The 27,995-nt window shown below is 41.4% G+C and overlaps 1 protein-coding gene and 1 long non-coding RNA gene across 8 annotated transcripts in view; one reads left to right on the forward strand and one right to left on the reverse strand.

Moving 5' to 3' along the window:
• Positions 1 to 27,995, reverse strand: part of DZIP1 (DAZ interacting zinc finger protein 1) — a 50,288-nt gene that overhangs the window by 2,008 nt on the left and 20,285 nt on the right. For 4 of the 7 annotated variants that reach the window (XM_069601904.1, XM_069601908.1, XM_069601909.1 and 1 more), the window contains 12 exons: positions 24,966 to 25,106; positions 24,457 to 24,505; positions 22,954 to 23,010; positions 20,623 to 20,679; positions 15,298 to 15,357; positions 10,699 to 10,841; positions 7,624 to 7,786; positions 7,204 to 7,333; positions 6,557 to 6,610; positions 4,088 to 4,284; positions 2,423 to 2,553; positions 1,079 to 1,256 (listed from right to left, as the gene is read on the reverse strand). In XM_069601904.1, the coding sequence (XP_069458005.1) occupies positions 1,079 to 1,256; positions 2,423 to 2,553; positions 4,088 to 4,284; positions 6,557 to 6,610; positions 7,204 to 7,333; positions 7,624 to 7,786; positions 10,699 to 10,841; positions 15,298 to 15,357; positions 20,623 to 20,679; positions 22,954 to 23,010; positions 24,457 to 24,505; positions 24,966 to 25,106 (1,360 nt within the window). The remainder of the gene's footprint in view (positions 1 to 1,078; positions 1,257 to 2,422; positions 2,554 to 4,087; positions 4,285 to 6,556; positions 6,611 to 7,203; positions 7,334 to 7,623; positions 7,787 to 10,698; positions 10,842 to 15,297; positions 15,358 to 20,622; positions 20,680 to 22,953; positions 23,011 to 24,456; positions 24,506 to 24,965; positions 25,107 to 27,995) is intronic. The other 3 variants (XM_069601906.1, XM_069601910.1, XM_069601907.1) reach the window with 1 other exon arrangement.
• LOC138446677 (uncharacterized) lies at positions 18,784 to 24,785 on the forward strand. Its single transcript, XR_011259510.1, has 2 exons — positions 18,784 to 18,870; positions 22,157 to 24,785. It is a non-coding gene; the product is annotated as an uncharacterized lncRNA (long non-coding RNA).

Genomic DNA, 27,995 nt, shown 5'->3' on the forward strand with positions numbered 1-27,995 from the left:
ACTTGCAGGGATATAGGATGGCTAGGAGGAGGCACTGTGTGTATGTGGGGTGGGGTGGGGGGTGAGGGGGGATGTGGAAAAGAACTTCTCTGATTCAAAAAAATACAAATAATATTTTCTGATTTTAAAAATTAAATGTGTTGAGAGGTTAAGTGACTGGACTTATTATCCAGACTCTAGCCTGGGTGGATAGGATCAATGGCAGTAAACAGCTTCCCTGGTCCTTCATTCCACTGGCTACAATGCTCCAAGAAGAATCTCCCTTGGAAGAAAATAACAATATTTAACACGTAGACAGATGAATACAGGAAGACAGCTAGGAAAAAAGTGGCCTCATTTAGGTATGTATCAGAAATGTAAATTTCTAGGAGGCATTTCGGAGAAGGCAATGGCACCCCACTCCAGTATTCTTGCCTGGAAAATCCCATGGATGGAGGAACCTGGTAGGCTGCAGTCCACAGGGTCGCTAAGAGTCGGACACGACTGAGCGACTTCACTTTCACTTTTCACTTTCATAAACTGGAGAAGGAAATGGCAACCCCCTCCAGTGTTCTTGCCTGGAGAATCCCAGGGACTGGGGACCCTGGTGGGCTGCCGTCTATGGGGTCGCATAGAGTCAGACATGACTGAAGCGAGTTAGCAGCAGCAGCAGTAGCAGGAGGCATTTACATGAAGAGTATTTGTAGGGGCACTTTCAAAAATAGATATTTAAAATTTTTAAAGATAAAAGATTAGACACTGAAATTAAAACTTAGAAAATTAGTAAATAGAGACTAAATCAGTAAGTTGTTCACATTCAGTCCTTATTAAAATAATGTTTTTTAAGTCACTCAGTTGTGTCTAACGTTTTTGTGACCCCATGGACTGTAGCCTGCCAGGCTCCTCTGTCCATGGTATTTCTCAGGCAAAAATACTGGAGTGGGCTGCTATTTCCTTCTCCAGGGGATATTTCTGACACAGGGATCAAACCCACGTCTCCTGCTTGGCAGGCAAATTCTTTTCCGCTGAGCCACCAGGGAAGCCCATTAGGGTAGTCTGGTATTTATAAAGGCTTCTGGTAGACATCAAAGCTTCGAACCTTCTCCCTTGGGTCCTTTCGGGTTAGCTGCACCCCAGGCATTTGGCACTTGAGTAGAATTTGACTCATTCTTCACAGGTGGAGGAGGTTCCTTCTGTTCTCTCCCAGCTTTTCTCCCTATAGATCTGTCTTCCTCTAAGGATGATATGTCCCAGTCATCATCATCCACATCTGTACACTAAGAAAAAAAAAAGCGGAGAATAATGAATGTTCCCTAAAGAAACCATGTGTGTTAGAGCCCCTCAAACAGACTGGGCCACTGACGCTAAGTGGTAAGAAGTTGGGAGCCTCAGAGGGTCTCTCATCATCTCCGAGGGCGATGAAATGGGTTTGGAAATCTGTGCTTCGAAAGCAGAGGGAACCACCTCTTTTTGTCTGTTGCCGTGGAAATGTATGTTTCCTACGCAGCAATCGTGAATTTAGAAAATTCCAGAAGCTATGTTGTAAAGTCAAGTCAGGATGCTCCCCAAGGAGCAGTCAGACCAGCTCTGGGGCTCTTACCTCTGTGATGCTAAGACATTTAACTGCAGGAGAGATCACACGAGGGCCCTGCAAAAGCAGCCCCGATGGGAAGGACTGTGTATTTCTCCAGTGCACCTTTTAAGGAAGACACAGTGGCTCTTGACTGATGTGACTTTTTGTCATTTGGGGCTTGTGTAACACAAATGGCACTAACTTATGAAAGTAGTTGGACAGAATGCTCTGGATTCCACAGATGAGCAGAGAAGAATTAAATCTAGTGTAAGTGAAAAATTAAAGAAACAGCAACTACTACTGGAAGACCCAGTCAACAAAGAGAAGCCCACCCAGGTCTCCATCCACAGGAGCACTTCCAGGGCCTGGTGCCAGACCTTGGAGTGTGTCCGAAGTCTCAAGGAGGAGAGCTCGGCTTTGTCCTCCGCCCGGGTCCTAGTCTCTAAAGCATGTCTTATGGACTCCAGCTGCCAAGTGGGGATAAACTCTGAAAAGTCCCTATTTCACTTCCAGGTAATGTCTTGGTAGCAAAAAGATTCCTGGACTCAGATCTGAAAGTCCAGATTCTGTTCAGTCACAAGTTTCTGTGGACAAACTACCTAATATCTGCCAGTGTCAAATAATACACGTGACGGGATTCTGAAAACCTGTAAAACCTGATAAGCACAGGATGTATTATTACCAGTTATCCTCTCAGTATCTTTGATTCCCTATGGAAATGCAATACTGAAAACAAGATAAATTAAAAATCTCAACCTCTACTATACTAATAATTGTATTTGTTTTACATTTCACTACAAAATACAATTATTATGATATATTCATTGAAAGATGAATTTGTGTATGTTTAACAAGTAAAAGTGACTTCACCTTTAGATCTTCTTTTAGTTCTTTTTTGATGAACATGTCAGCAACATTAATTCCACCAACTGGCTTATTCATATTTCTGTGATTTGAAACCGTCTTTTCAACTTTTCCAGTTAATGTTTTAATGGAGGTTCCTATAGGACCCATAGAAAACAGGTAAAGTTTAAAAAATTAAATCTTCAGTTCCAAAATAATCTTACAATGTGAGAGAGACTGTGTGTCAGTCGCTCAGTTGTGTCCGACTCTGTGTGACCCCATGAACTGTAGCCTGCCAGGCTCCTCCGTCCATGGGATTTTCCAGGCAAGAATACTGAAGTGGGTTGCCATTTCCTTCTCCACAGAGAGTCCAAGCATCACAGATAATGCCATTTAAAAAATCATGATCTTTTAGACTAGAAGAATAACATTTTTATTTTAAATCAAAAAAAGGATGTCATTCAGACTCATGATCAGAAACTTTAATTTCAGTCAGGCAGCCTGTGTGAATGAATATTCATATGGTATTTTCAAAAGCAATTTTAAAAGTTATATTTTACATATTATAAAAATACATGGTATATACAAATTCTATACAATAAACTACATCTGATATGTTTACATATCAATTAAGAATACACGATTTTTAAGTTGCATTAAACAGAGTTTCTTTCTTTTTTTTCTTAAATGACACTTTTGCCTCTTCTCCTTGGCAAATTATCAGCAATCACCAACTTGGACCTCACGTTCCTTTAGAATTGCCCCATTTTCAAAAGGCAACATGGTGTGTTAGAACAGTTATTCTCAAAGACACACAGTATTAGGGATTGAATTGTGTCCCAAATGTGTATGTTGACGTCCTTACCCCCATTACCTCGGAAGGTGACCTTACTTGGAGACAGGACCTTTAAAGAGGTAATTAGGTTAAGGTGAGGTCATTAAGGAGGACCCTAATCTGACACAACTGGTGTCGCTGGACAAGAGTGGAAAATTTGGACACAGAGGCACCCACAGAGAAAGTCAATGTGATGAGACATAGGGAGGAGACAGCCATCTACATGCCAAGGACAGAGACTCAGGGCAAGTCCTCTCCTCCTAGCTCTCAGAAGAAACCACCCTTGCCACCTTGATTGTGGTCTTCCAGCTCCTATGAGACATTCTGTGGTTTAAGCCACACAGTGTGTGTACTTCATTACAGCAGCCCTTGCATTTGTTACTAATATATCCAGACACCCCCAACCCCTTCCTCTCCTTCCACCTGAACATCAACTACTTGCTAAGCCCCTTCCATTTTTCCTCAGGTATCAACAATTTTTTGATTAACCCCATACTCTCTTTTCTGGTGGCTCAGATTGTAAAGAATCTGCCTGCAATGCAGGAGACCCGAGTTGGATCCCTGGGTTGGGATGATCCCCTTGAGAAGCCAGTGACTACTCACTCCAGTATTCTTGCCTGGATAATTTCAAGGACAGAGGAGCCTGGCAGCCTACAGTCCAGGGGATCGCAAAGAGTCAAACACGACTGAGGGACTAGCACTTTCATTTTACTTTCACATCGTTTCCTCGAGAACTTTCTCAGCTCAGATGCCCAGTATGGAGAGCTGAGAACCACTGTCCACAGAAGCACTGTGGTTGAGAACCACTGTCCGAAAATCAAAATTTCCAGATGGATTTTCAGTAAAGGAAAGCTTACCTGTGGGCTTGGGGGAAATATCAGAGTCCTCAATTTCACTTCCCTCGGTCCAGTCAGTGTCGCTTTTGACGACAGCGCTCTTTCCAAAACTACTCTTGTTGCTTTTAGACGACAGCACAGGAAGTACATCTGGGGAAGTGAACGCCTGGATGAGGTCGTCAGCATCCAGCTCCTCCTCGGAACTGAAGGGAGGAGTCCTAAACAAATCAAAGCCCAAACAGGGGGCGCTGTTTCCCTGTTTCAGGATTTACAGACAATATGGAGAAGGCAATGGCACCCCACTCCAGTACTCTTGCCTGGGAAATCCCATGGACGGAGGAGCCTGGTGGGCTGCAGTCCATGGGGTCGCGAAGAGTCGGACACGACTGAGCAACCTCACTTTCCCTTTTCACTTTCATTCACTGGAGAAGGAAATGGCAACCCACTCCAGTGTTCTTGCCTGGAGAATCCCAGGGACGGGGGAGCCTGGTGGGCTGCCGTCTATGGGGTCACACAGAGTCAGATACCACTAACGTGACTTAGCAGCAGCAGCAGCATGCCCCTTAAAGAGGGTGGAACTTTCTCAAGAGAGCCTAACAAACGCCCGCGTGGCCACAGAACAAGATGGCGGCCAGGCCGAGGACTTACTATGCAAAAGGTGGAATGGTCATTTCAAATTTACATCTGCCAACCACATGCCACATGGCCTAGATACCAAAGTGGACTGAAGTTAGGACATTACTCCTCTAAACTCAAATTTTGTATTTTTTTAATATTAGTTTTTACACACCTAAGAAACATATTTTATAGTGGAAAAAATATTTCTGGGATAAAACTATGCTGTCTTTTAAAATAGTGTCATTTGCAAAGAGTCCACACGACTGAGGACACACACAGGCATGCATGCATTACTAATGAAGATCATGGCATCCGGTCCCATCACTTCATGGGAAATAGACGGGGAAACAGTGGAAACAGTGTCAGACTTTATTTTGGGGGGCTCCAAAATCACCACAGATGGTGATTGCAGCCATGAAATTAAAAGACGCTTACTCCTTGGAAGAAAAGTTATGACCAACCTAGATAGCATATTCAAAAGCAGGGACATTACTTTGCCAACTAAGGTCAGTCTAGTCAAGGCTATGGTTTTTCCTGTGGTCATGTATGGATGTGAGAGTTGGACTGTGAAGAAGGCTGAGCGCTGAAGAATTGATGCTTTTGAAGCGTGGTGTTGGAGAAGACTCTTGAGAGTCCCTTGGACTGCAAGGAGATCCAACCAGTCCATTCTGAAGGAGATCAACCCTGGGATTTCTTTGGAGGGAATGATGCTGAAGCTGAAACTCCAGTACTTTGGCCACCTCATGCGAAGAGTTGACTCATTGGAAAAGACTCTGATGCTGGGAGGGATTGGGGGCAGTAGAAGGGGACGACCGAGGATGGGATGGCTGGATGGCATCACGGACTCAATGGACATGAGTCTGAGTGAACTCCGGGAGATGGTGATGGACAGGGAGGCCTGGCGTGCTGCAATTCATGGGGTCGCAAAGAGTCGGACACGACTGAGCGACTGAACTGAACTGAACCAAGTACTTTTATATGAATACACACACTCATTTGTGTATCATGTAAATCATCACCCCATTTTAAAGTGAAACAAATTCAGAGCAGTATCCAGTCATTTAAAAAATATTCACTGAGTACCTAAATTCCACACAATGTTCAGTTACACTACATCCCATGAAATAAAGCTCTTCCCATGAGATTATTACACGATAAGTGCTTCTGAAGGGTGAGTTATCATTTACAGTGTCTTTAATATATTTATTCTCTCTACTATGGAATTCAATTATCATAAAATTAGTTTTACTCATAATTAATAACAATGATATACCTACAACTTATTGAGTACCCACAAGTACCAAGCACTGAGGCCAAGTCCTTTTCATATGTTCTCATTTTAATTTGTAGAACTATCCTGTGAAAGAGGAAGCATCATCCCATCTTACAGATAGAAAAACTGAGGCTTAAAACAGGTAATCAACTGAATCAGTGTCACACAGTTAAGGAACGACTGAGATAGGGTTCTCAGTATCCTAAGTAAGCCTAAGAGAGTAAGGTCTAAGGCCGTTAACAACTTCCACAGGAAGCTGGAACACTAAAATTCTATCCAGATACACCATCATGGATCCAGCCACTAAAAAGCAACATCACGCATTCATCATGCTTATCGAAAATTACTAAACTAGGCAGGGGTGGGGGTGGGGAATAACAAACATGACTCAGGTGTGGTCCCACTTGTTAATGGAGGCCACAAGTGATATTGACTTAGGATAAAGAAATGAAGGTGTAACAAAGGAATCACAGATTAAATATGATATGTAATAATTATGGTTCTAGTGAACCACAATGAACATACTAATTTACAGTAAAAGGAATGTTCAGTGAAAAGAACTTTTAAAAACCACCTTTCCCTGCTCCCTCAGTACTCACACAATAGTGGAAGACCTCCTGGGAAAATGATCTTCTGTGGCATTTTTCTTAACTCTAAAAGCAAGAGAAAAATATTTCCAGCATGAGCAAATCATGTAATTTAAAATAGAGTTCTATGGAACTGGTGATTTTTGCTTTATCAGAGGGTAAGCACTTATGAATCTTCCTGAACTGAGAGAAGGGTAGGCATTCCAAGTGTGATTCTCTGTTGAGTCACACACTGCTGTGGGCTGAATGCTTGTGGCCCCCTAATATTCCTGCGTTGAAGCCCTAGCCCTCAGCGTGATGGTATCTGGAGATGGGGTGATTTGGTTTAGATGAGGTCATGAGGATGGGGCCGACGCTGAAAGGAATTAGTGCCCCCGTAAGTAAAGGAAGAGAGACCAAGGCTCTCTTGTTCTCTGGCTCTCTTGTTCTCCTTGGCATATGAGGACACAGTAAGAAGCTGGCCATCTGTGAGTCCTGGGAGAGAAGCCTCCCAGAACCTGACTATGTTGGCTAGCACCCTGATCTCAGACTTCCACCCTCCAGAAGTGTTAGAATATATATTTCTGTTGTTTAAGCCACCCAGTCAATGGTATTCTGTTATAGCATCCCAATCTGAGACAAATATTAAAAAAAAAAAAATTAGAGTTGAAAATACTCACTTTGGAACAGATGTTCTATCAGAAAAAACAGGTCTTTGTCTAATCAGCTGTCTGCTTTTGGGAGGAAGGTGTATTGCTTTGGGTAGTTCTCCAGTTGAAAGGGTGTCCATTTGAGAAGCACCATACCTGTCTGGAATAGTAGTGTCATTTGTGAGTCTCCACTGCATGAAAAGCAGAAGAAAATGCTACAATATTGTCTACATTGGCGCTGAAACAAACAAGCCCATCTCAAGGGTCTAGAGTCCATACTACAGGAGGTTTTTAATTGTAAAAATACAATCTAAAATGCAACATTTAATGGTTCAAACAGTAACAGAGCTGCTGATTAAGTGCCAAGGTTTGTGAACCATATAAAATCATGAAATGGTTGCTCTATCAATATTTCCGCAGACATGAAATGGCAGTGGGTGACAGTCTTACCTGTGGACAGCAGTGTTCTCTCTTCAATTTTACAGCTGACCTGATGTTCAAGGAATTCTCGAATTTGCTGAATGTTAGGTATTTGTCTTTCTCGCTCATGTCTTGTTGATTCTACAGTTCTTAGCACTCTATTCAAGTGATCGCTTGGAATACCACGTATATCCTGAAGGAACAAAACATTAAGTTAATCAATTATCCTTTGATGTTTTTCATTTCATGGATGTTTGTCTGCATTAACCGTGCCAATCTTTCGTCCTTACTGCTATATGTAAGATGGGGATATATAATACATGGTCCCAGCCCCAAAAGGAGCTCAAGGTGCAACAGGACACATAAGAAGTATGTAAGATTATACATGGCTGGTTAGGAATACTGTGCATTTGGGATCAGGACTGAATGCATGGAAGGATGTGAGTGACTGATTGTGACTGATTAACCAACAATGCAAGATGTGTGATAAACACTAAATGAATCCACAAGGGCTGGAGGAATTCAGAGATTCAGGCCATCAGAGGCATCAGTGGCCCAAGAAGGCTTAAGGTGGAGGCTGGGCTGTGCCCTGAAGGATGGGTAGATGAAACAAGTAAAAAGAAGGGCGGGATCAGATGGGGGCACCTTGTGGGGAAGGCAGGCGATGAGGCAGTGACAGTCAAGGCGTCCAGGGGTTAATGCTACAGAGGAACACGTGAGGAGAGCAGAAAAGGAGACTGATGCCACAGTGAAAAACTTCAAGGCTAGTTACGCCACAGGTAAGAGGAAAAGCATCAGGCTTTCAATTATGAAAATGCCATAATTTAAGAGGTGATTTCAGAAAATTCTTCAGGATTTGAAAGGTTCTAAGAAAACCGGTTAAAGAGTGATTTATTCATGTATTCGATATCAGTGTCACACACACACACTCCCATCTCCTCCCACACCTTTCCCTCAGTCTTCCTCATTCCAGGAAGTGGCCCCACCACCCATCCAGCTGCCCAGGGCAGAAATCTCCATCATCAGATCGACTGCCACCTCCAAGCAGTTTCTCTGACCTCAATTATTCAATCCCTTCTACTTTTCCTTCATTTCACATCCTATAGTCATTATGGATCTACCACCTGTTTGTGTGAGCAGGTGTTCAGCGCCTGTCTTCCTATACCCTGATGCTGGATGCAAAGACACAATTCTGTACAAATGTCAGTTCTTCCTAAATTATACACAACATTTAAAGCAATTCCAATCAGAATCCCAGCAGGGATTATTTTGGAACTGCAGCAGCTGTTTCTAAAGTTCACTGGAAAACAAAATATGAAAGAACTGCCAAGAAATTTTTGAAATAAGACTAATAAAAAGGCATGGCCTGTAACAGATACTAAAATACAGGACAAAGTTACTAAAATTAAACCAGTATGGTGTTAGCAAACAAATGTCAAAAAATTGAAAGGATAAAATTATTGAACGTCCAAAAATAAATCCAAATGTATGTAAAGATGTCCTTTATGATAAAACTGCTTTTTCAAACAAAGAAAGGGTGGGTTATTCAACAAAAGATATTGAAACAACTGGTCCAACTGGAAATAAGTTTAGATCTCCAACTCAGTATTTCCAAACTTAATTGTTAAAGCCCAGATAGACAAAAAAGTAAACAAAAACCTATACATTCTATTTTTAAAAAGGGTGTTTTTATACTCATAGGATAAAAGTAAATGTCCCAAATGAAACATATAACCCCAAAACCATACGCAGCTGCAACAGGAGCTTTCACACACTCATAGGGATATTGTCAATGTTTATACTTTGGAAAGTTATTTGGCTACACCTACTAAAACTAAACATGTATAGTCTTAGAAATTTCAATTCTAGATATACATCCAAGAGAAAGGAATGTCCATGTCCACCAAAAGACAGTACAAGAATGTAAAGCCAAAAAAGCCCCAAACTGGAAATCCAAATGGCCCTCAACAGGAGAACAGATAAAATGTAGTGTATTTATACAACACAATGTTACAGTACAAACTACTGTGAAATGAAATAATATGAATGAATCTTAAAGAAAAATCATAAGCAAAACAAATTATCCAAATACTACACGGTGTAGGATTCCACTCATATGAGGTTTAAGAACAAACAAAACTAAAGGTGAATAGCCATTGCCTCTGGTTGGGGAGTACGGAGCAATATCGACTTAGGAAAGCCAAACAGAGTCTGCTAGGATATTGGAAATGATGGATTTCTTGACGTGGGTGGTAGTTACAGATCATGCACACACACCCCACATACATACACATCTGTAAATATACATCTTTGTATGCACACATACATTCAGATACACACAACTGTATGCACATGTGTAGATACACATATACACGTATGCATACAGATTCATGCACCTATGCACACACGAATACACAATATATACACACAGATCAACATACACAAACACAGCACGTGCATCTGCACACATAAACGTGCATGCATGCATGTACACAATGCACACATGTCCATGTGCACACAACTGCATAAACCACCCACACAGGTATGCATACTTTTGCACTGCACATTCACACATGCACATGTAATATGTATACTCATACGCAGAAACAGGAATATATAAATTCAGGTTGTTCAATTCAGGTTTTGTATTTTATGTATGCAACCACTCAATCTGACAACACCATGAAATATAATTCATTCACCCATTCATTTAATAAGTGCTGCTGATTTTGTAATAGACATAGTTTGGAGCTAACATCAGAATGTAAGCAGCTCTGCAACTGCCTAGAGGCAAATCCTGGCTCCTTCATCACTAACGTGTGACCTGCATCAATGACTTCACCTCTGCAAAGTGCAGATGAACTGATTGCCACTTACCTCAGAGATCAATCTCTATGTTTAAATGAGTTAACACTGGGAAAGCTCTCTGAAAGGTGTCAGGCACACGGTGAATGCCAGCAAAGTGTTTAATGAATCATGTCGCATTAGGCTCTGGTCTCCAAATATAACAGAACTGGCATGCCACCTCCTCTTCTCTGATCATTTATTATTTAGAAAACAAAATAAAACTAAACCAGTAAATATTCCCAAAGTGAGTGAACTTACTGCATTAATTCCCAAGGTTTCCAGTTTCTCCACCAAACTCTGCTCCAAGACGGTTCTTATTTCCTTAGTGAGGGAAGGGTTATTCTTCAAAGTTTTCCTTATATGTATCTTGTTGTCATTTAATTTCTGTTCATTTTCTCTTCCTAAAATAAGGTTTTTATAATGTGTAAAAAGGAATTAAACAAATGTATCAAACCTCTAAGCAGAAAATGGCAAAACACAACTTCTAAACAGCAAGCAAGCATTTATAATGTTTTCAAGTCTTTGAATATTTTAGTCATTCAGCATAATATATAATCCTTAAGTATTATAGCTTTTAAAATTATCTTAAGCCTGCTTCAAAACTTCAGGATCTTCAAAGACTTTTTCTTGATTACTCAACCAAATTATAGCCAGATAAGTAATGTGAGAAATAAGTCTCTAGAGATATTTAAAAGTTTAACATTTTATCCTAAAATTATTTTTACTACTTCCTAAAGAAATCATCTCTCCTAAATCCAGTTAGAATTTAGGTTTTATCTAGTGAAGAAAAAGCCTTATTTCTTTTAAATAATTAAGTTTTATGTAATAAATTTAGTGGATGTTAAGTTCACATAAAATTTCAAAATGTGAAGATTATGATCTCTCTCAAAATACTTACCAAAATGTAAAAGAAATTAACAAAAGTCTTAGGAAAAGTATATTTTGTTTAAAACAACCTAAAGTTTGAAACAAAAAATAACAGGACAGAGTCTCTCAATGTGTCCTTCCTTATTCCTTTTATTTTCTTCTAGAAAAAAATGTCTAGTTTAAGAAGGTTTGGAGAAAGGGGCAGGACTGTATGACCTTGAACAACCGAGTGCTTGTGTCAAAGGAAAATGAAGGCTTAGGAAACAGCCTCAGTGCTGGGCAGTTCAGACCCTTAGTGAACACCGTAGGCAGATCTGGAGAAGGTGATGATGATACTATTGTCACTTTGAAGCCTGTTCCCCTAACAAAAGCATTTCACCCAAAGAAAGTGGCACCAAATTCCACTGTCCAGGTCTGGGGCTGCAGGTCCCCACAGAGACTCCGCTCTTTCAAGGTCTCACTGGCCTCAGCAGATGGGATTTCTAGGTTCTCATGGCACGTGGATTTGCAGAATATCTTAACAACATGCCTTTTGGTTAAGATGCTTTCTAAACACTAGTTCAATTCCAACAGTAAAGAATATTTCTGTCCATTGTTAACAAATTTCAGGCAAAATTAGCCACATTATTATTGGTCCATTAAGTAGGAGGGAAAAGCCTGCATGATGATGCTTTCCTAAACTTTGCTACCATATGGATAAAAGTCAGATGTAATCTTAAATTTTATATTCTCAGTATTTATGCTGCTGTTTTCCCAATATTCTGAAACTACAAAAAAAAAAAAAAAAAGAACTTCTGCCCTAGGAACTGAGTCCATCAAAACCTAGAGGGCTTAGCTGCAGATATGGCTGCCGCTGACTCTGGCTGCTGGTTGGCCATCAAGTCTGCAACTGTCCAGGGCTGAAAGCAAAAAGAAGTACCAAGAGAGAGCCTGGAATTCATAGAGCTACTATTGAAATAGATGCACCTCCTGTCTCAGTTAGGCAGAGATAATTCTTTGGCCAGCATCTCAGATACAAAAAAAAAAAAAAAACACAGAAGCACAGTCTGAAGAGAGGCTCCAGGACATGGGGCCACAAGCAGGGGTCAAGCGACACCCGGAACGGACTGGCCACAGTCTAGAAGAGCTGCAAGGCCGTTGACAGAGGTAACGGAATTAATTTGCTGGCTGGTCCAAGTTCACCTTCAGCCCTGATGACAAGTTCATTTTGATGCCTAAGTTCCCCCAAATGATGGAAGATTTCCCTCTGTCCTTAAATGCCTTCATAAGTGGGTGCTCACTTTGGAAAGTCATTTGTGAATAATTAGAAAAACTTTTATACGAAGAAGTCTTATGAACCTGGGGCTGGCAAGACAAAAGCGAGAGAAAGAAGGTAGAATAGATAGGAAAAGATAATAAAGATAAACCTTTTCTGTAAAGGTGAAATGAATGACTTGAAAGACGATCAGAACTGAAGATTTTTAGGTAAAGCACATATTGTTTCACCAAGATCAAGACAAACTATTCTAGAAATCTGCATTTCCTCTAATTAAAAAACATAAAGCATGCCCAAGCAGATGGCCAGGCTAACGCATAATAGCCCATACATGTAATCAGTTATATCAGACTCATTAACGCACCATACCATTCATGGTAAGCAAATAATTGTAGTGCAAAGCAAGCAGTTAAACAAAACAAAAAGCAACACACAACAGAATTTCTGAGTTGGAAGCGACTTGATCGTCTAGTACTCAATTTCCTCATTATTCACAGGACTCTAAAACCAGAGAGGTAGAGAATTCCCCAAAGGCCACCCAGCCAGTCCTGCAAAGGCTGGACCTGTTTGCCTTCTTCCATCACTTTGTCCTTTGCATTAAACCATGGAAAACAGAAAACCTGGACGTTAGTCCCAGCCACTGTCACTAATTAAACTCAATGACCTGGAGCAAGCTCCTAATCCCCTTGTGTTCCAGGTTTCTGAAAAATAAAATAACCCCTGAGATCCCTCCTGGCCCTCACATTCTAACATCCAACGGAAGTGAGATCAAGTCTGCCTCAAAGGATGAGTTAATTCTTGGTAAAAAGCTGTAGTGTTTTTGCAAATCACTGCCAAAATTCAGCTGCACAGGCATTTGTCTGCAAATGTTAGTACAAGCAGAGGAATTTATTGATGGCAATTAGTCTGCTGCTAGCCAGCTGGCTCCACGGAGGCACTAGAAAGATGCAGTCACTGGTTTCTGTAACAGTGCACTGGGACTCAGTTGATCCCAGTGGTCCTCAGCACTCACCCATCTCCACCAGAGCTGTGTCTGAACACATGGTGGGTGGCAAAGATGAGTTTCCCAACTCGGCTCCCTAAATGTGGCAACAGCCAATGATGGTGTTTGCCATCAGCAACGCAAACCTTACATTGTCTGAAGTAGAAGAAAGCTAAAAGAAGCCCAGGCAGAATGTGCAGTGGGTGAAACCTAGAACTGAAATGGTGATGATGGACAAACCAGGAGTCCCCTTGGAACCTAGCTGACTCATTTTAAACAGTATGAACTATGTAATTGGAGACACTAGTTTCAAAATTTTGGACCCTATCTATGAACCTCCTGACATTTTCATTGGGATTCTTCCAAGAATAAGGGATCTTGCATTCCGGACATCATTAAATGATACTTATGAAAAAGCAAGCATGTTACATGCAAGTAAAATGAGAAAAAATATCATGCAGATGTTACAAATATGCTTGATTTAGTCCCTTCTCAATCTGTATCCTTATACAACAACAAAAAAATTGGGACAAGTCTAGAGAACACAGAAGTTATAACATTAAGAATTTACATGTTAGAATGTATAATTTTACTTTTCTTCCTAACAAAAATGATACAACCACAGCCCATATAAATATTAACAATTTGAGAATTGATGCTTTTGAACTGTGGTGTTGGAGAAGACTCTTGAGAGTCCTTTGGACTGCAAGGAGATCCAACCAGTCCATTCTGAAGGAGATCAGCCCTGGGATTTCTTTGGAAGGAATGATGCTAAAGCTGAAACTCCAGTACTTTGGCCACCTCATGCGAAGAGTTGACTCATTGGAAAAGACTCTGATGCTGGGAGGGATTGGGGGCAGGACGAGAAGGGGACGACCGAGGATGAGATGGCTAGATGGCATCACCAACTCTATGGATGTGAGTTTGAGAGAACTCCGGGAGTTAGTGATGGACAGGGAGGCCTGGCATGCTGCAAGTCATGGGGTTGCAAAGAGTCAGACACGACTGAGCAACTGAACTGAACTGAACTGACTGAAAGAAGTAAAATATGGTAAAGCATTACTAAGGAGAAAATTATGATAAACTGATCCAAATATAATTGTTTTAGGATCTCTAAGTCATTAGAAAATACTATTAATAATGTAAATAAACATTCACAAACTTTAAAAATTAGTTGATAGGAAATAATTTTTATTATTACTGCCAAATAAAATGAGGAAGCAGTAATAACTTTAATTAACTCCCCAAACCTGTAACAGCTCTCAAATTCTGCCATTGAGATATTCTGCATGTAAATATTCCACATTCAGAGCTTAGACATTATGCCTTCCTTGCTATTAAAAACAATTTTTGAAATGGGCACTTTACTTATTCATTTGATAGATTCAGGGTATGAGAAATGCCTATTGCGGTATTAATATTTTTATATAATCTGGCACACAACTGTGTCAATTTTTCACCTGATCAGAAAATCTTGGCACTGACATATGGCTTAAATTTTTTTTTCAAGTTCCCTGACATAGAAAATTTCTTACTCATATGCTAAAAAAACAGTAAGGCAGGGCGGAACTATAACAGCACATTATGGGAACAGGATGCCAGAATACTACAGACAGATTGGAAATGTAATCCAAACATAAATGCCTTCCTAATTTTGATACCCTACAATAAAACTCAAGTACTTTCAAAGCTTGGGTTTTAGCATCTAAATGTGATTGATGCAGGTATAAACCCTGATCAAGCTCATTGTTACCTTTTTCTTCCTCTGAAAGTTCTTCTATTGGTTCCAGTATGTGCGATGAGAATGCCTGTTCTATTAATGAGGAAAAATAAGAATAGTACAGACAGGACAACAGCAAAGTAAAGTTAGTTCCTTTCAAACAATTTTGAAAGACATTGTTCCACTGTACTTTAACCAGGCCTGAAATAGCAGGCCTGAAATGGGAAAAAAATGTTAAGGCAAGGCAGTCAGTTAAAGCTGTATCTGCCTTTTCCACAGTATCTGCCCTTTCTATATATTTTCTGTCAACTTCATTCTCAGGAAATTATATTTTTAAATAATTAGGTTAAAATTTCTTGCTCATCAACTTAGTGCCAGACATGATTTCTTTAAGGCACAAGGACACAATTGCAAAAGTTCTTCTTCACTTATCCCTAAAAATATTTTTGACACATATATATTTCCCTTATATAATATATATATTTCCCTATATCTTATATACATTTTCTTATATCTTATATCCTTATATTTTGTATCTATATTTTTCCTTATATAAAAAAATATATTTTTTCCCTTATATCTTAATCAGGTAGCTAAATAGAAAATTATTGAAACAATTTCAATTTCCAAAGATAAAAACATAAAAAATTCCCAGGGCCCTGGGGTTCCCACTTCTTGTTAGCCCCAGGGCCTTCGAGTAGAAGACCCAGAATAGTAGAAGGGCAAGGAGAGGTCTCTTGGGATCAGCAGGAGGACTTAGAGCCACTCTCATCATACACCTCTGTGTCCCTAAACAACGTTTCACGTGCTCCCAGAGAATCAATGGGGTAAAGCTGTCATCAACAGATGACAGATGAAGGTGGGCTCTTCCCAATCCCACCCCAGAAGAGTGAGCAGGGGAGATGAAGTCTCTGGGTGACTTCCTGGGGAAATGCCACCATGCACACACAAGAAAACCTGGGGCAGCATGGATAAAGCAAACCCCATCTATCAGCAGAGGGAAGAGGAGGACAGGATTTGGCTGAAGGTCTAACTAACCACAGCAGTCAGGCATTAGGCACAGAGGGAAATGGAACCAAAAGTCTGGCTTAGGAGGTGCCTGGTTCATTCATTTTCAGCCTGGAGGCTGACACAGGTTGCCTGAACAGAGAGCTATCCACCTGCCCCTACAAACGGAAGCCATTTCATCCCACCACCAGACCCCAGGGTGGGTGATTGGGGAGGGTAATAGTGGCCAACAATTACTACCTGGGCTTCCAGGCACAGACCTAAGTGCTTTGCATGTATTATCTCAGATTTACTACCTCCTACTTTGAAGGTCTTCTAATTTATTAAAGGGTATTTATGGTATTCTATTTTAGGCATATAAAAATATATATACATAGACACACACACATATATAATAGCTATATTTAAGTGTTTATAACTAGGCTCTTACAGCTAGTTCAGCAATATACTCAACATCTCTAACACTGACTATATGGGAGAAATGCATTTTAAACTACTTTCAAATGAACTGTCAGCACACAGTGTATCAGTAAATAGGATTCCACTTTAATTCTGAAACATAAACACGGCCCCACCACAAAGGAGCATGTGATTTGAACCCTGTAACACAAGTGGTGAACACCACAAATGTGCTTTTGAATTTATTATTCAGCATCAAGATTTTAAAGTTATACATGCATAACTATGGGTGGTGGTGGACATTAACTAGATGTGGTGATTATTTTGCAACACATACAAATATCAAATCATTATATTGTATACCTGCAAATAACATAATGTTATATGTTAATGATACTTCAATAAAAAGTTTAAAAATTAAAAAAGTAAGGTTACACAAGTATTTTCCTAATTTGAACTGCTGAAAACAGAGATTTAAAAGGATAGCTAATTTCATTTTTTTAAGTCACATAGTTTATATTTTATTGTAATTTCTGAAAAAGACAAAAATAAAAGTTATGAGGAAAACTTTTATAAAATCTTACAATATCATAATATACATACTTATAGGGATAATCCTATGATTTATCTTTCTTGAGTCAGGATTAATGTCAAAATCTGACATTTCCTACAGTGATGCAGAAGGCGGGGGAAGGACAGATTCCTGAATCTGGGCTCCTACAATAATAAAGGATGAGGAAGTGAGGTTGACCAGACCCCAGAGCACCGAAAGCAGCCTGATATCCCAAATTTGGGACGGAAGGCCTGCCATCCTCATGCTTTATAAGCTGAGACCTCCAGGGTAAGAGTTGAAATGCTCAGAGGCTTCCAGAAAAATCTTTATGTCAGTCTCCCACCATTACCTCCAGAAGAAAAACCCCCAGTTCTTCACCCAGCCCTTTCTCCACTGGCTGACTTTGTTGGACTTGATCGCCCCACCCTAGAAGCTAATGTTTAGCCTGTGCATGCTCAGCAACTTCTGCTCCAAAGGACTTGCCTCATCCACCCTGACCACAGCCCAGTGGAGTAGCCAAGACTCTTCTCCCCATCTGGCAAACAAGGAAACCCAAGTCCACAGGCTCATGACTCAATCATGAATCCAGACTGCTTCCAAACTCCAGGCTCTTGGCCATGAAGCTCCAATGCCTTCCCACTGATGCCCATTTGGTTTGTCTTCCAGACATCGCCCAGCCAGTACCTGAGCTCATCATGTTCTGGCCTTTCTCTCTCCTTTGCTCCCCAATCACTCACACAGCCTTTTCACCAATCCCATAGAACAGCTGTTGTGTTCACTCCCTCCCATTTCATCACCATAACCCCAATCCCTAGGTAAGGAATCTCTTGTTGCTTAGTTGCTCAGTCGTGTCTGACTCTTTGCAACCCCACGGACAGTAGCCCGCCAAGCTCCTCTGTCCATGGGATTCTCCAGGGAAGAATACTGGAGTGGGTTGCCATTTCCTTCTCCAGGGGATCTTCCCGACCCAGGGACTGAACCCACATCTCCAGCTTGGCAGGCAGATTCTCTACCACTGAGCCACCTGGGAAGCCTGTCACAAAGGAGAGGAGACCATTCAAGGACAGACTAGGAATCTCTCAGACTGTCTAACATCACCAACTGATCTCCCAGCTCAGATTCTTTGAATTCTTCATGCAGCTCAGCTCTCCAATCCTGCCATGCTCAGTCTCTGAACATTCAGCAGCTATGAAATGCCGCAAGAACGACCCAAACAGCTTCAGTCCATCACTCAGTGGTTGCCATAAGCAACCTCAGCCAGCATCCCTCCAATTTCTTCTGCACATTCCCCACTCTGTCAACGAGTTCACCAGCACCAATAATTCACATCCAGTGCTCTCCTGCCACCTTTTGCGGCTCATTTTTGCCTGTCTCAGTGGAAAGGAGCAGCCAGTACCCCTCTCCCTAGGGCAATGCATATCTTATAACTGTTCACCTCGACTCTGGACCAACTCTAGAATGCCCCTCCCACCTCTAAAACTCCCAGTCAGACCTGCTGAGACCTCTACTGCAGCTGCCTCTGGGATCAACGTCCCTTTAACACCCAACCCTGCTTCTCTCACAGGTGTCATCTGAGAGCAGTGCCCAAATCTCACCTGCAAACCTCCACCCCGAAGCCTGTGTCTCGGGGAACCCAACCTCAGGTGGTGAGTAATCATGAGATTTTTCATGGTAAAGGACCTCATCAAGGTTTATGATGGAACAAAAGGAAAGACAGAGAGGAAGCTGGACTAATTAATGTTGTGCAATCCATGACCAACCCTTCCTGTCCCCTCCAACCCCCTGCCCCACCCCCAGCACCTGGGGAAGCTGCCACGGCTGGGGGCGGGGGCAAGCCGGCTCCTCACTCCTAACCATTGAGATGCTCACAAATCAGCTTTGATCCCAATCCAAGGGCTGTGGGCCTCATGCCAGGCTGGCATTTAAAATGAGCATTTCAATCACAGCAGATGCCAGCAAGGGAGCATGGCTAATTCATGCAGCCCCCGCCTGGGCAGGGCAGGATCCACATGGAACACGATGCTCTAAAACATCAGACTTGTTGGGACCTTGGAATCAGCCCCAGATAGCATTCCATGCCTACCATACGTGTCCCTGCTTGGGCACCAAAAATATAAAACAACGAAAACACAGCTCTCATATAATGTCAGATAGGAGGCTAGCAATAACAAAGGGGAAAAGAAACTAAAACACATGTTGATGTATAAAAAGAAATAGCCAGCAATGCCTTATAAAAATCAACCCTAAAAAAGGAGGCAACAGAGAGATATGAACCTGACATAAATAACATGAATAGACAATAACTGTTAGAAATGATTTCCTCATATATTCATATATAATTCATATTGAATATATTCATATATTTATCTCTGTTACTGGTTCAAAGGGAAAAAACCCCTGCATGTTCTAAACACTTGAAAATAATAACATCCAATATGTGAAGAACTTATGCATTATGTATTATAAACACATGCCCAAGGGAACCAATCCCCCTGAAATGATCTTAGAAAAAAAATCAGGGGCAGTAAACACTTCATCAGTCAGTCAGTGAGTAAAGAGAATAATTACAAAAGGCCATCATACATGAACCACAATATTTCTGAAGACAAAAAGTCCAACTCAACTGGCCATGGATTTAAGTCCAAAGTAAAAGGCTAAATAGAGAAGTGGAATGAAGTAATCATTAGATTCCAGAAACATTTGTAGGTAAGACAGGAAAAAGATGGTCCCCCTCCCACTTTAATTCATTTAACACACAGCAGACCACAGGAAAACAATATATTGAAAACATACCATAAGAACTGCTAGCACATTAGTTGTATAAAAATATGTTTATAAATATTCACCCTGTCTACTGGATCATGTTAATAACAATTATTACCCTGTGACCTGGTCCAAGACCTGGATCCTGGCAACAATTTCATCCAGGGGTTCCTACTTTTTCCTTTGGTTTCCATCACGTGTCTTTTCTAGATTTTCTCAACCAATCCCTGAAACTGTTTGCTTTAAAAAGGTGACTAGCTGCCACATTGAAAGTTATACAAACAATCACGTATGCCCTGTGGCATGTGCTGGTTGGCTGGTCTAGTAGGAAAGTCACCCTCTTACCCGATACCTACTACTTTCCATCAAAAATCACAAATGCTCCAAGAACTACTCAGAGTTTAAAATCTCTACTTGTGAGCCCAGCAATAGAGACATTTTCTACTTTATGACTGGTAGGTTTGACTAGTTCATAGTAACATTACATAGGAAGACTGCAGTTTTATTAACTGTTTTGCATTCATCAAAATGTTTTGTTTGCATAAATAATCCCCACAGAAGAACTTTTCAGTTACTAAGTTATCTAACTCAGGTGGAAACTGTATATAAAACGCTGAGACTTTGCTGAAACTTACCATGTGCCATTGTTAGACTCGACTTCGCATCCAGTGTCTGGGGGGCTGGGGCATTCACTGAAAAAGCATAAAAATGTAATTACAGGGTCCTGTATATACAGCATCAACATCTGAACATGAGGATAAACTAAGTATTTATCACATTAGTCAAGGTATATTAATATACAGATCATGAGGGAACAAATGTTTCAAATGACAAAGATAGCACCAACTAACCTAAACCAAATTTATAACAATTTGAAATACAATCTACCCTTTTCAAATATACAAGTCAGTGGGTTTTAATACAGACACAGAGGTGTACAATCATACCCACTCTCAAGTTTTTGAACATACTCATTACATGTACACCTCCCCAAATACCCATCTCTATTAGCCCCATCTCTCCCTCCCTGCAGGCCCGGGCAACCAAGGATCTACTTTCTATCTCTGTGGATTTGCCTATTCTGGTCTTTACTTATAAATGGAATCCTACAATTCGTTATGTGACCTTCTGTAGTCCGCTTACTTTAACTTAGCATCATGTTTTCATGTTTCATCCATGTTGAAGCAAGTGTCAGCATTAGCGTGTATTTTTATGGCCAAATAACATTCCATTTTGTAGATAGACCACATTTTATTTATCTGTTCATTAGTTGATGGCCATTAGGGCTTTTTCCACTTTTTGACTATTAAGAATAATGCTGTTATGAATATTCATGTACAATAAACCAATTTATAAGACTACCCCAATCACTGGGCTGAAAGACGCCTTTTAAAGGCATTAATTCAGCTAGAGCCTTTAGAAGAGTATACCTGATTCAAGTAAGACTGAACACTCTTTACATCAAAGTATCTCAGAAAATTAGATTCCACAGCCTTTCTTCTAATACTGAAATTTCTATCTGAGGTTCCTCTCTCAACTATTTGTCTTTATGACTCTTTCCACAGCTTATTAAAAACAGATCTTTAATTCTAATCCTATCTAAGAAATACTGGTCACAAGCCCCAGCTACCCCTATAGGCATAAAATTTCATCTTTACAATGGCTAGTGTGAAAGTGTTCAACTTCTAACTATGGGTAAACTGCTATCAATTCTGGAAATATGGCCTTCAAACCTATCTGCAACTTGCTAAGCTAGATCCAGGTTTGACAAACTACAGACTATAAGACACACCAACACCTGCCTGTTTTTGTAAATAAAGTTTTATTGGAACATGTTATTGTTTCAATGGGCTTCCCAGGTGGTGTTAGTGGTGAAGAACCCACCTGCTAATACAGGAGACTAAGAGGTGCAGGTGCAATCCCTGGGTCAGGAAGATCCCCTGTAGGAGGGCATGGCAACCCACTCCAGTATTCTTGCCTGGGAAATCCCATAGACAGAGGAGCCTGGCAGGCTACAATCCATGGGGCCGCCAAGAGTCAGACACAACTAAAGCAACTTAGCACGACTGTTCCAATATTGTGCTAAGTATAATTAAAATATAAACAACAGTAATTGAACGTCTTGTAATTTTTCCATACTTCTCTGAAATGCTTCTGTTCTCTCCTTAGCTCTACCCTTGGCGCTTCAATTGCCCTCTCTTCCTCAGCATCTCTCAACCTCTTCAGCTTCCAGGACCAACATCAACAGGCCTCAAGAAGCAGTTGAGCATTTAAAACCATCAGTGCTTTCTAGTCAATTGTGCCCAGTTCCCAAACATGCTCATCAGTGTCCTTTCATCATTACAAGTCCTGGGCCCACAGGCATGGCGTTCCGTGCCCGGCCTCGGGGCAGGCCCTCCCTTAGTATTCAGATCCTGTTTACATGCTTTCCTGAATGGAACAAAAATATTTCAACTAATATTAAGAAGACAATCCATCCATTTCTCAACTGTACAGATTATGTCTTTTTGGATTCTAGCCAAATCCTCACAGCTCTGGAAGACTTCAGTGCTGTGACTTTGTGAGTGACTGACCCAGGGGCCTTGGGTCAAACCCTGCAGCACGGGGTCTCAGAGATGCCAAAATGTGGTGGTCACGACTCACAGTCACATCGTCACAGTGCTTTGCCTTGGGAAACCCAGAGCACGCCCTGGGGTGATGCCAAAGAATTTTTAGCCATTCTTTTATTAGGCAAACTGTTAAGGTAATAGGTATGGCTAACCAAAACCACCACAAAATCACACAGACATTTATTATAGTGAGTTTTAGAACCAGGTCAAGGCCAGGAATCAAAATAGATCGTTATGTAATCTCCAGACACACTGATGTTCCAAGAATCATCTCTAAAAAGAATAAGTAGAAGTTATATATGGGTTTAAGCACTTTAAAACTATCTTTAGAACCCTGAGCCTATTATAGAAACTTACTTGGTACAGTTGGGGCAGTTGGCTTAGGTTCAAAAGTTTGCCAGGTTAAAAGATTCCCTGAAATAAAAAAAGATAAATTAATAACAAAACCCACAAGCTATGGGTTATATTTTGGTAGTGTACATCCTAATATTTTCCCCCAAAATACAATACATGAAATGTACCAATATGTAGCGACTTGTTACAACAAAGATGCTTAACATAAATCCCTTAAAAGTTAACTTTTTCCTAAAATTATTTTTCAAATATTTATTCTAATTATTCAGGTTTTCCTAATTATCTGAACTGTAACTATTCCAAGAGAAGTTACAGCCACCCTTTCCAAAACTTGATCTTGAAACAAGGAAAGCAAGTGTCTAGGTCAACATATAGGTCAATCTCATTTTACTGCACTTTATTGTACTTTGAAGATATTGTACTTTTACAAATTGAAGGTTTGTGGCAACACTGCGTTGTCAGGTGACAGCATTTTTAGCAATACAGTATATGTGCATTTTTTAGACATAATGCTATTGTACACTTAATAGACTATGGTATAGTATAAGCATAACTCATATACACTGGAAAATCAAAAAAAATTGTGTGACTCACTGTATTGTGATTACTGGTTGTATTGCAGTGGTCTGCAACTGAACCTGCAATATTTCCAAGACATGCCTGCATTTCTCATGACCCCAGAAACAGGGAGGAAATGCAACCCATACACCCAGTACCAATTCCCAGTTGGCATCCCTCAAGTAGACAAAAGATGCCCTACTATCTGAGACAGATGGGAACCAAGACTGGGACCACTCAGAAGGCAAGCTTGATGCTAGGATGGGAGACTCTGTTCTTCTGACTCCCAGTCCCGCTTCTAGACCAGCTCCTGAATGTTGTGGAGATGGGTGGCTATCATTACTATTTTCAGTAGGCTGTATATCCCCCCACTATGCTTAGAGCAAACCCTCAACCCCAGCAGACCATAACATAGAATTGCACATCAAGCCTCCATAGCACTTTAGGCTAATTAAGAGTTTACTATCAATAACAATAGCCAACACTGCTGAGTATTTAACAGGTGCTCTTTACATGTTTTCCCATTTAATCCTCATAACACGTCTATGATGTAAATACTACTAATATTCCAGCTTCTGAGCTGAGGAAACTGGGGCAGAGGCTCACAAAGCTACAAAGACATGGGAGCTGAACCCAGCCTGCCTCTGGACTCTGCGCTTTTAATCCTAAGTCAGCAAACTGCACATTCAGCCAGGGGTACAGTTATTGAGCATGTATTATGTGCATAACAATACTCTGATAAAAAGGACAGGAGACCATTTGATGACAGATTAGGTATTTGAAATTCTTCAACTCTCTGGGTTGTGGTAACAGAGCTCCCAAGTCAAAATAACTAGAGGAATGTCATCTTAGCACCCATGAACCGTCTCGGTCCCACATTCACCAACGTTCAGCGCACGGTTAGGATGGCCCACCTTGCCTTCAGCACTGGGATCCTGGTCCACTTACCTTTGGGTTCACTGACACTGTTTAACGGTTTACTGGTGAACTCTTTAATCTGCAAAGAAGAACAGTCTTTCAGCGATCCATGTTTGAAACTAGACAGGGATGTACTGGATGGTCAACAGATACTCGGCTCAGTAAATGAACCTTTTCACCAAATGCCCCAAAGACACAGGACATGTGGACTTTAATGACATGGAGACAAACATTTTATAAAAGCAGCATTTGGATTCACCTGCTTCTCAAAGGAATTAGCGAAAGAAATCCTTAGGTGCCTTCACATTTATCCTGAATTCTCACTGAATAAATCTGATTGCTCTATAATATTTCAAAAATACTTTAAAAAAATTATTTTGTTGACTTGGACAAACAACCATGGGGAGTGAGGAGGTGGGAAGATATTCTATCTTCATCTTATCCAACTTACAAATGCTCTAAAGACACGTTCTTAAATAAGTTGCACTGGTTTCAGAAAAATGGTGCCTATATATATATATATATATACACCAAAATACCTGCTGTCTCTGAGTGATGATCAGCTCGTTCTGTTCCTGGAGCCTCTGCCCTAGTTCTTCTATCCTTTTCTTATAGAAGACATTACTTGCATTTAGATCGTCTATCATTGAAGTTCGAAGTTTCTCTATATGTGACAGGAGCTGCAAGAAAACGAGGAAGAAAGGCATGCATATGGAACCTGCAAGCAAATTTCTTCTTTCTGCAGTTTGTATGTACACACCTCGCCTTCTCACTGGCTTATGTTATCTACACATTGCCTAGCTCTCTGATCACCGTGTCCCCAGGCCCTGGCTGTTACAAGGGGCTTCATCTCTGTTCCCAGGGAGCTCATGGCCCAAAACAGACAACACTGATCATGTGAACGGCGTAGTGACCCATTACATGAAATCACACGGGGAGGAGCGAGGATAAAGGACCGGGCCACCCACAGAGCAACTCAGACCCCAAGCAGCCCTCACATATCATCCCAGCTGGAAAGCACACTCCCCCAGCCAGAGAGCCCAACTTAATTATTTTATATACCTAGCAGTCTCTGTCCCTTAGCAGGTTTTCAATAAACATTTAGTGAGAAATGGAAGGGGGTTGGGGGTTGAGGAAAAGAGGAAGAGAGGAGGGAGAAGGGTGGAGAGAGGGTGGAAAGGATGGATGGAGGAAGGGAAGAGAAGGAAGGGAAGCACAGGGCAGATAGATCCAAAGATGCACAGATTCATCTCTAGAGGGAATATCAGTTCTGGACAAGAACTGAAGAAAAGGAACTTCCCTGGTGGTCAAGGCTAAGATTCGTGCTCCCAATGCAGGGGACCTGGGTTTGACCCCTGGTCACGTAACTAGATCCCACAGGCCACAGCTAAGATCCTGCATGCTGCAAAAGACCCAGCCCAGCCACATTAATTAACTAAATATTTTTTGAAAAAGAATACAAGAGTTTGGTTTCAAAAATTCAAGGAAACATTCTTAAAGCAATTTCAGACGTTGCTTAAAAGGAGGAGAAAAAACCCTTGGTAAATGGCACGAAGCCCATTCCAATTCTGTGGCTTGGGAATGGAGACAGGGAAGTGCAGGTCAGAAAAGGCGGGTAACTGTGTTGAGAGGAGCACAGAGAGAGCCTGAAGCAGCATTTCCTAACTGGAGAGGTTCGTTTGTTTTTTAAACAAACACTCAACACGTTTCAAAGGCTAAAACGTTAAGCACATCTTGTTGAATCTACACCATAGCATCATGGATACATGTTTTGACCCCGTTGTTCAGATGGGGAAACTCAGGTCTAGAGAGGTAAGTAGCTGACCCACATGCAGACAGCTGGAGGAGGGAAGAGCCCAGACCTCAGCTTTCCTGTCTTCCAAGTCCACACTCTCAAACTTAGTGTCTGTGTCATGAGATGTGTTAAGAAATTGTGCATGCGTGCTCAGCTGCCCAGCCTCGTTTGACTTTTTGTGACCCTATGGACTGTACACCACCAGGCTCCTCTGTCCTTGGGATTTCCCAGGAAAGAATACTGGATCGGGCCGCCATTTCCTCCTCCAAGGGATCTTCCTGACCCAGGGATGGAACCCGTGTCTCCTGCATCTCCTGCATTGGCAGGCAGATTCTTTACCGATGCACCACTTGGGAATCCCTATTCACAACAGTGAACAAGAATGAACCCTAAAATAATGGTAGACTTTGGGGGACAATGATTAAATGAACGAAGTTGCTCAGTTGTGTCTAACTCTTTGCAACTCCATGGACTGTAGCCTACCAGGCTTCTCTGTCCATGGGATTTTCCAGGCAACAGTCCTGGAGTGGATTGCCATTTCCTTCACCAGGGGATCTTCCCAACCCAGGGATTGAACCCGCATTGTAGACAGACGCTTTACCATCTGAGCCACCAGGGAAGTCTTCGGGGGATAATGACATATCAATATAGATTCATCAGTTGTAACAAATGTATCACTCTGGTACAAGGTGTTGATAATACGGGAGGCTGTACATGGCAGGGGTGTGGGGAGTGGGGTATTTGGGAACTCTGCATTTCCTCTTCAATGTTGCTGTGAACCTAAAACTACTCTAAAAATAATCTAATTTACATTTAATAGACACATAACAAAAACAACAACAAAAAGTTAAAGCTCCTCATCAATACATAGCAGGGTCTTCCCTCTGAAGGGCTGTGTGCTCATATGGGCCCAGACAAACAATAGGTTGAACCAAGTTACAAAGGTTTCCTGGGTAAAGACTAGAAAGAAACCTTACATATCCCAATGGATGCTAACAATCTCAATGACAGGAGAACACTGTCAAGAACCTTCCCCACATTTTCAGAGACCACTGTAAGAGTGCCCCTCCCAAGACAGTCTGGGAAATCCTGAGCAGGAAAGTAGAAGGCGAAGCCAGTAAAAATGTCCAGGGGTCTGGGGGGAGGTTTAGGATCAACCATATGGGGACTCATTGCAGGACCCAAAGAGAAGGAGGACTTAAGAAAAATGATGGGATGGCATCCTTTTGATACTGGAATTAAGAACTGACCAAGAAGGTACAGAAAGAGTCTGCTGAGAGAGGAATGTGCTAGTCTGAAGATGAGCACTAGCCAGAACTTATTTCAAAAAGCTGGTGGCTCTGGAGCTCATTTCTTTTCCTTTTTTAATTAACTAATTCATTAATTTTTGGTTGCAGTGGGTCTTCATTGCTGCAGGAGGGCATTATCTAGTTGGGGCGAGCAGGGGCTACTCTTCATTGCAGTGCCTGGGTTTCTCATTCCAGCAGCTTCTCCAGTTGTGGACCACGGGCTCTAGGCATGGGGGCTTCAGTAGTTGCAGCTCTCGGGCCCTAGAGCACAGGTGCACAGGCTTAGCTGCCCTGTGGTACATGAAGTCGTCCCGGACCAGGGATCAAACCCATGTCCCCTGCATTGGCAAGCAGATTCTTATCCACTATACCACCAGGGAAGTCCTAGAGTTCACTTCTTGTGACTTTCTACCACTGCGAGTTTTACATTTTTTTTCTCTACCAGCCACATCACCCCATTCTGCTGCCCTTTTACTACGTGACCA

The sequence above is a fragment of the Ovis canadensis genome, chromosome 10 (assembly GCF_042477335.2).
Source record: "Ovis canadensis isolate MfBH-ARS-UI-01 breed Bighorn chromosome 10, ARS-UI_OviCan_v2, whole genome shotgun sequence".
Lineage (NCBI taxonomy): Eukaryota > Metazoa > Chordata > Mammalia > Artiodactyla > Bovidae > Ovis > Ovis canadensis.